The sequence below is a fragment of the Meleagris gallopavo genome, chromosome 30, assembly GCF_000146605.3.
Source record: "Meleagris gallopavo isolate NT-WF06-2002-E0010 breed Aviagen turkey brand Nicholas breeding stock chromosome 30, Turkey_5.1, whole genome shotgun sequence".
Lineage (NCBI taxonomy): Eukaryota > Metazoa > Chordata > Aves > Galliformes > Phasianidae > Meleagris > Meleagris gallopavo.
The window spans coordinates 864,313-872,701 of record NC_015040.2 but is presented as its reverse complement, the minus strand read 5'-3'; the positions used below and the strand labels follow the sequence as shown (position 1 = coordinate 872,701).

At 60.6% G+C, this 8,389-nt stretch overlaps 1 protein-coding gene across 1 annotated transcript; it reads right to left on the bottom strand.

The window, feature by feature from the left end:
- Nucleotides 1–1,827: 1,827 nt before the first annotated feature.
- RAX2 (retina and anterior neural fold homeobox 2) lies at nucleotides 1,828–8,075 on the bottom strand. Its single transcript, XM_010724786.3, has 4 exons — nucleotides 5,316–8,075; nucleotides 4,702–4,728; nucleotides 3,651–3,901; nucleotides 1,828–2,345 (listed from the first exon to the last, which is right to left on the bottom strand). Exons 3-4 carry the CDS (start codon nucleotides 3,891–3,893, stop codon nucleotides 1,902–1,904), a joined length of 687 nt encoding a protein of 228 aa, XP_010723088.1. The 5' UTR covers nucleotides 3,894–3,901; nucleotides 4,702–4,728; nucleotides 5,316–8,075; the 3' UTR covers nucleotides 1,828–1,901.
- Between the last annotated feature and the right edge of the window lie 314 nt (nucleotides 8,076–8,389).

Below are 8,389 nucleotides of genomic sequence, written 5' to 3'. Positions count from 1 at the left end.
CGGCAGCCCCCTGTCCGCATCGCCCCCCGGCAGCTGGGGGAACAGCCCCGAGGAGAACCTGAGCCCCGAGGTGCGCGGATCGCATGGGGTGTAAAGGGGCACGTCTGCGTACAGGGCACTGCCACCCCATGTAGAGAGCAGTGTCACCCTATGTGCAGGGCACTGCCGTCCCATTATATGCAGGGCACTGCCATCCCATACACAGAGCAATGTCACCCCATACACAAAGCAGTGTCACCCCATTCGCAGTACGCAGCCACCCCATATTCAGGGCAGTGCCAGCTCCATGTCCCCTAGCAGGGCAATGAACCCCATATATAGGGAGGTACCACCCCATATACAGAGCAATACCAGTCTCGTGTATCCTCACAGGGCACTGCCGCCCCATATGGACACCGGGGCCCCCCCATGTGCCCCGGCAGCTGTGGGGTGGGCAGGGGGCAGGGCTGGGTGCTGCAGCTCAGCAAGGCGTCGCACCGGGGCGGGATTGGGCTCATTCAGGCCTAGGAGAAATAGAGAGAAATAAGCAGATTAGGGGGCAAATCCCACTGGGGGGGGGATGGGAAGGGAGGAATAGAGGGTTCCTGCAAGGCTGCGGGGTAAAGATTTGGGGGAACGATTGAAATCTGGGGTGGGGGAGGTGAAGAATGCCTTTCTGCTCCGATGACGTGAGCCGGGGGCACTCGCTGCTGTGTGCCAACGCCGTGGGGCGGCGGTCGGGGCCCCTCGACCCAATTAGGGTGGGCTATGGGGCAGCCCCCTCTCCGCCGCCCGCCCTTTGTTGGCCGAGGGGTGCCCGGGCGTCGCGGCGGGGTCGGCGCCAACCTCTGCCATTATGTCATGCGAAAGGCGCAGCCCCCATTCAGCGCGTCCCGTCCCCCGGATCAAACCCCATTACTTCCACAGCCGTTGCTTCATTATCTCCCGCGCCGAGCACGCCTCTGCCCATGGCCCATTAGCTGGGCTGGGGGGCCGGGGGAGCATCGATTATGCGTTTAATGGGTTGTTAAAGGTTTAATTATCGCTAACGAAGCAGATGAGCAGCAGCAGCCGGGGGACTGGGACGAGGAGCCAGGTCCCCACGGGGTCAGCGCGCGGCCTGGACGGTGTCAGCGCGAGACCCCAATGCCACCGCGGCCACGAGTGCAGCTCTGCCCCATGTTTGGCCCTGGCCGACCCCACCTGCCCCGAAACATTCCATGTTTTGAACCCTGCAGCCCCCACGTGTGCCATCATCCCCTTGCTGCCCCAACTTTGCCAACCACACGCCATCCCCAGCGCCATCGTGGGGCATCTCACCGCCGCCGCCTTTCCGTCCCCGCTCCTATCGGGACCCCGCTGGCCCCATTGGGGCTGAGCCCCCCCCCTTCTGCCCAGCAATTACGGCAGCTTTGTGCCACTGGCACCGCTGGAGAGCAATTAGGGCCGGAGTGACGGCGGAGCAGATTCCCCCTGACAAGCAGGCGGGACGCGGGCTGGGATTCGGTCACCCATGTGTGGGGACGGCAGCGTTTCCCTGCAGATGCAGAGCGTGGGTGATGTTAAAGTGGATTTCCCCATCGCCGCGCAGAGCACCGCAGCCCACTCTTCTCCTTACCAACCGCACACCCATCTCCCACGCAGCACCGCACGCGGCTGAAAAAACAACACCCACCCCCTGGTTGTTCCCTACGAAACTAGAGCGTTTCTGTTTGTGCATAAAAAAAGAAAAAAAAAAATTCTTGATGATGGTAATAATAATAAAGGGGTGAGGGGGCTTCCCCGGGTCCTGTGCGGCCGCACCGGGGCGGCTGCTGGGTGCCCCCGCGCCGCTGTCCGTGATGCTGCATCCGGGGGGGTCACCTCCCTGCTCTGGTCCTGCCGAGCACCCCGTCGGGGTAGGGAGCAGTGGGGAGCGTTCATCAAATGGGCTGCCAGGTCTTGTCGATGGTCTGAATGTGCTCCTTGGCTTTCATGCGGAGCGAGGCGATGCTGGAGCTCCTCTGGTCGACGTCCTCCAGTGGGAACTTGTCCACAAAGGGGGTGCTGCACTGGTAGGGCGCGGGGGCCATGGGCTGCATGCCCTGAGCCATGCCTGGGGGGGTGTTGAGGAAGGAGTGCCCTCCGTAGGGGGGCTGCAGGGCCTGGGGGGCTCCCATGAAGCCGAGGATGCTGTGCACCGGGGTGGCACTGGAGATGGGCGACGTCAGCCACGGGTCGAGCGGGAGGGAGTTGCTCATGGGCCCCACGTTGGCCGTCATGGGCGGCCGGTTGAAGGACAGCATGGGGGTGTCGTGGAGCTTCATGGAGCTGGCCTCCATCTTCTCCTGCCGCCTCCACTTGGCTCGGCGGTTCTGGAACCAGACCTGTCGGGGTACAGTGAAAGTGACCCAGGGGTGTGTGCCCCATGGCTGGATTGTCCCTCACAACATGCTCCTCGGGGGTGCCCCGTGTGTTGTGTCCCCTGTTGGGTGATCCCTGTGCCATGCCCTACGCAAGATGTCCTACACAAGATGCCCCAAGTGCTTTGTCCCACGTAGTGTGCCACTATAGGGTGTCCCATGTGTTCTATCCCCTGTTGGGTGACCTTCGTGCCATGCCCTATGCAAGATGCCCCATGTGCTTTCTCCCTTTAGGGTGTCCCTTGTAGGGTGTCCCATGTGTTGTGTCCCCTGTTGGGTGATCCCTGTGCCATGCCCTATGCAATATGTCCTATACAAGATGCCCCATGAGCTTTGTCCCATGTAGAGTGTCCCTTGTAGGGTGTCCCACATGTTGTATCCTTTGTAGGGTGACCCCTGTGCCATGTCTCACATAGGATGCCATGTCCTATGTAAGATGTCCCGCGTGGTGTGTCCCATATATGGCACTCCATCTGTTGTGCCCCACATGTGGTAGTGACACAGCGACAGTGGGCATGGGGTGGTGGCTGGACTGGGTGATCTTAGTGGTCTGTCCAACGTTAACAATTCTGAGATTCAGCGACCCACGTAGGGTGACCCGTGTGCCATGTCCTGTGCAAGATGCCCCATCTGCTGTGTCGCATGAAGGACGTTCTATGTGACATGCCCCACGCAGAGTGTCCCATGTGGCATGTCCCCCCCGAGCCGCGTTCTAAGCGGGGTGCCCCACAGGCTGTGCCCCGTGCAAGGTGCCCCATGCAGGGCGCCCCGTTGTGCTGTATCCCACGCGGGGTGCCCCATGCAGGGTGCCCCACACGGGGTGCTCCAGGCGGCGTGCCCCCTGTGCTGTGTCCCTTTGGGGTGTCCTGAGTATGGTGCCCCACGCGCTGTGTCCCCCACGGCTCCAGCGATCCCTGTTCTTTTGTCAATCCTGCTCTATTTAGCTTTCTCTCCTTTTGTTGTGTTTTCAGACCTGGTGACTGGAAAGGCTGTCACTGCCTGTGCTGGCAGCAGGGTCTGCTCCAGGCTGAGCCTCCACGCAGAGCAGGGCTTTGTGCCAAACCGCCCCGTGCCCTGGCTCCAGGAAACCTAAAATCCTGAATCCATGAGAATCTCAGATCTTTCCTGGAACTGAGGAGCTGACAGTGGTGAGGAGCTGCCGTGGGTTGTCACCCTTCCTATGGAACCAGGGCAAGATGCAGCCCCATGCACCTACGCTGAGCTTGTGCCTTGGGCAATGGGGAAACGAAGGCGTAGAGCCATCCCTACCTGCACGCGGACCTCAGGCAGGTTGACCTTCATGGCCAGCTCCTCTCGGCTGTACACGTCGGGGTAGTGGGACTTCTCGAAGGCTCGCTCCAGCTCGTGCAGCTGGTAGGTGGTGAAGGTGGTGCGGTTCCGCCGGTGCTTCTTCTTGGGCTGCTCCTCCTCGGCAGCAGCTGGAGGGGTCCCCTCGCCGTCCCCCGGCTTCCGCAGCTCGCCCAGGTCCCCCTCACACTTATTGAGGAACATCTCGGCACCTGCGAGGGGATGGTGGAGTTAGGGGGGGTGTGGGGACAGCAGACCATCCCATGAATTCCATCTGGATGAGCGGATGGACAGGAGATGGGCCATCCCTGTGGCACCTCCGTGGCCATGAAGGTCAACTTTATAGGGCCAGTAGCTCTGAAAACCACTCAGAGCTGACCTGAGCTGGCCAGATCCATTCCCCTCCCCACTCCCACACTCCATCCCTTGAAACTGCCCCACATCGGTGCAGGACCCCACTCCAACCCCTATGGCACGGCCAGAGCATGTGGGATGAGCTGTGTGGGTGCAGAGCCCGGTGTGCAGCATCCACAACACGTGTGCACCATGCAATGTCTGCATTGCAGCACATGCAATGTGTAGGGCACGGTGCGTGCAGTGCATGTGCAGTGTGCATGGCACAAGGAGTGCAGTGCAGTGCATGCACAACCTGCAGGCACAGCGTGTTTCTGTGCAGTGTTTCTGTGCTCAGTGCACACAGTGCCTGCAGTGGGAGTGCCTGCAGTGTGCACCGTGCGTGCAGTCGGCGTGCAGCACGTGCAGTGCACCCAGGGCACCTGCATCCCATGGACATGCACTCTGTTTGCAGCACACTAACGCATGCAGTAAATGCATGGGATCCTCATGCAGTGTGTGCAGAGCGTGCAGCTCTGGGTGACACCTCCCAGCCCCGTGGGCTCTGGTGGGGTGTGGGTGCTGCAGCCTCGGGGTGCAGTGCCCTGATGTCACCGTGCTGGGGTTGGGGGGCACGGGGAGGGTTGGGGACCCTCTCTGCCATCCCACTCACACTCACCCGCTTCTCATTTGCGCAGCTCCACACCTGCAAGGAGAGGGGAGAGGGGTGAGTGGTGTGGGACCCCACAGGGTGAGGGGATGGGGACAAGTGGGGACAGGGAAGGTTGGGGCAGTGGGGTGAGGGTCAGGGCTGTGTATGGGACGGCCCCCAAACCCATCCAGAAGGAAAGGAGGCCCCAAGAAAACAGGAAGAAGAGAGAAACCACCCCATGGGATGGATGTGCTGTGCCCCGCTGCCACCCGCCTCGTCCCCAGCACCGTCACATCGAGTCCCCATGGCATCACAGCCCCACAGCACCACGTCCCCCTACAGCCCTACCGCCCCAGTGGGCACAGCAGGCAGCCCTTCAGCTGCTGAGGCCATCGGTGTCCCCACACCCCGCATGCTGCAGGTGGGCTCTGCACTCCGTGTCCTCCAGGAGCTTTTGGGACAGTGGCTGTCGCTCCCTTTGGGGATCGGAGGGCACCCGGGACGCACAGTGGGGCGGTTTGGGGACACCCACCGTCCTCCCCCACGTCCTCACAGCACAGCACAGCACTGTGCCCAGCCCAGCTCTGCTCTGAGCCTCCTCCCGTGGCACTTTCTCCCAAATTCCCGTAAAACGGCGTTACCTGCTGGGCCCGACGCGGCTTTTCCAGGAGTATTTAACTTTGCCGGTCCCTCCTGGGAACCAAACAAGCGGCTCAACCTCACCAATCTTGCAGCTTGGCAGCCAAAGTTGCCTCTAGTCTTCTTATTTGTCACAGAACCGCCGCGCTAAGGCTCGGGAGAATCTTTATTTAGTGTTGCAGATGTCACCAAGGCCCCGCAGATTGGAAATGAGTCCAAAGGATTAAGACGAGGTTATTAATTGGAGGCCTTCCCCTTTAAGAATGATTGACAGTTACTTTCTGGACAAGTAATTGCTCTAAATGTCCCCCCAGCGCCGGGCGGGCCGGGGGGGCTGCGGGCGCACAAAGCCCCGCGCTGCCTTCCCCGCTCGGATTGTCTCCCCACAAAGGCGTCCTGCTGGAGTTTTCCTTGTAATCCCCTCATTATGGGAGAGGAAAAAGAATTAGAAACACGGGGCGAGGAGAAGAAAGGCGGGGGGGGTGGAGAGGGGGAGGGAGAGAAACAATTTCCTTCGGCTTTGCCAGCGCCGCGCCGCCGGGAATGGGGCTGTGCTGGGGATGCCATGGGGGCTGCGTCCCCCAGTGGAGGTGATGGGGTGGCCTCGTGGCAGCGTGTGGGGTCCTTTGGGATGCTGAGTGTGTGGGGATGGGTGTGACGTCCGTGGGTGTCACAGCGGGCAGTGGGACTGGCTTGGGGACCATCGATGGGATCAGCTGTGGATGTCACATTGGGCATGGGGACCAGCTATAGAAGTCACACCAGGAATGGGGAATGAGAATGGGGAAAAGTGGTGGGATCAGCTGTGGAAGTCAAACCAGGCATGAGGAGTGAACATGGGGACCAGCTATGGGATCAGCTGTGGATGTCACATGGGGCATGGGGAGTGGGCATGGGGACCAAAGATGGGCCCAGCTGTGGTTGTCACACCAAGCATGGGAAGTGGGTACGGGGTTGAGCAATGGGACAGTCTTTGGATGTCACATCAAGCATGGGAACTAGCAAGGGGTCAGCTGTGATGTCACACCAGGCATTAGAACCAGCCTGGGGACCATCTATGGGATCAGCTGTGGATACCACGCCAGGCATGGGGACCAGTGATGGGACCATCTTTGGATGTCACACCAAGAATGGCAAATAAGCATGGGATGCAGCTATAGGACCAGCTAGGGATGTCACATCAAGCATGGATGTCACATCAAGCATGGATGTCACACCAGGCATGGGAACAAGCAATGGGATCAGCCGTAGACGTCACACCAGGCGTGGGGAGTGGGCATGGGGTGCAGCAATGGGACCACCACCTGTGGATGTCACACCAAGGATGGGAGCCAGCAGTAGGAACTGGCCATAGGTGTCATGCCGTGTGTGGGGAGTGGGCATAGAGAGCAGTCTCGAGTGTTGGGAGCAGCTTGGGGACCATCTGTGGGATCAGCTGTGGATGTCACACCAGGCACGGGGATCAGCTCAGGACCAACCACAGGTACCAGCTTTGGGAACCAGCTCTGGAACCATCTGTGTGTGTCACGTCAGCCATGGGGCACAGACAGGAACAGGGGACTAAGAGCAGGGACAAGTGTTGGGCATGGGACAGAGCGTGAGGACACGCCATGGGGCTGTCCATGGGGTCTGGCCATGGGCTGTGGGATGTGGATCCACAGTGCAGGCAGCCCCATGCCTGTAGGGCTGTGGGACAGAAACATTGCCCCACTGGGGGCCAGGAGCATTGCGATGGGGTCTCCTCCTGTCTGGGTGCCGCCCACCTGCTGCCAGGATTCCCGTTTTTGCCCTCCACTCCCTTTTACTTTCCCCCAAAACCCTCTTCCTGTCACCTGCCAACACCACAGCCCTTGGCCACTGTGTCGGCTTCCTCCCACCCCCATCCTCTCCATAGCACGGTTCCCCTTTCAGATGCTGAACGTCACCGCGGGGCTTTTGATCACCCCAGGCACTGTACCGTCCCACGGAAGTGCCACTGCCATGAACACCAGGCGCAGACCCCAGAGCCACTGCGTGTCACTGCTGGTAGTGCTGCACTGTGACCCTTCATCCCCCTGCGCTGTTGTAGGGTGGTGGGGACATTCCTAGGCTGGGATCCTGGATCCCAATGGGATGGATCCCAATTAAATGGATCCCAATGAGCACCTTGTGCAAGCGCCGCCACAATGGCAGTGAGAAGACCCCGATATCCCCTGCTCCGCTGACTTCCCAGCAGCACCACGAGGACACAGCGTGCAGAGCTGCCCCAGGAAGACCCCCCCACCCCCGAGCTTCATGCAGACATCAAGAGCTCCAAAGTGGCCCAGAGCGCACAGATCCCCCCCAAAACCGTCGTGTCCCCACCAGGACCACCCGTGGGTTGGTTTTCGGCGCGGGCGCAGCCGCCCCAGCTGCCCGGATTTGGATTTACCCACCAGGGCCGTGTGTGCGGAGCCGGCCCCGCTAAACCGCCTTAAGGTGTTGGCTCACACGGGCGGGGGAGGCCAGCAGGCTGATTTGACAAATGATTATAATTGCCTTTTAGGAGCAGATAGCAAATTGATTTGCTTCCTCGTCCAAGGCCCGTAATCGCTTCATCACTTTAAAATATTAATGCTATACTTCTTTGCTAGTTTCCCAATTACCCTAATTGAAGGCAAATTGGTTAAGAAGGTGCAATGCAGAGTATCAGGGGGTTTAGTTCACTCAAATGACAGTTTTAAACCTCCCTAATCCTATTAGCGGGCAAAGCTGCTAACGCTTAGAGACGCTGCGTCAGCTTACCGGGGCGGTGGGGCCGGGGCGGGGGTCGGGGCCGGGGGCCGCTGGCCGCACGTGACCAGCTCTGCCAGGGATTTGTCACTTTTTTAGTTCATTAAGAGGCCCGGGGCGGGCGGGCGGGTGGCAGGGGTGACCCCAAAAGGGTGAGGAGGCACAGGTGGCAATGTGGGCGCGGCGGGGGGCAGGGCGATTAGCTGGGGAGACCTGGTAGAGGGTCCTGACCCGGATCCCAGCTGGTGCCGGGCGCCCTGTGGGGAGCATGGGGGAGGAGTGGGGGACCTGAGTGCTGCCATCCCAGCACCCGGTCATGGGGGAT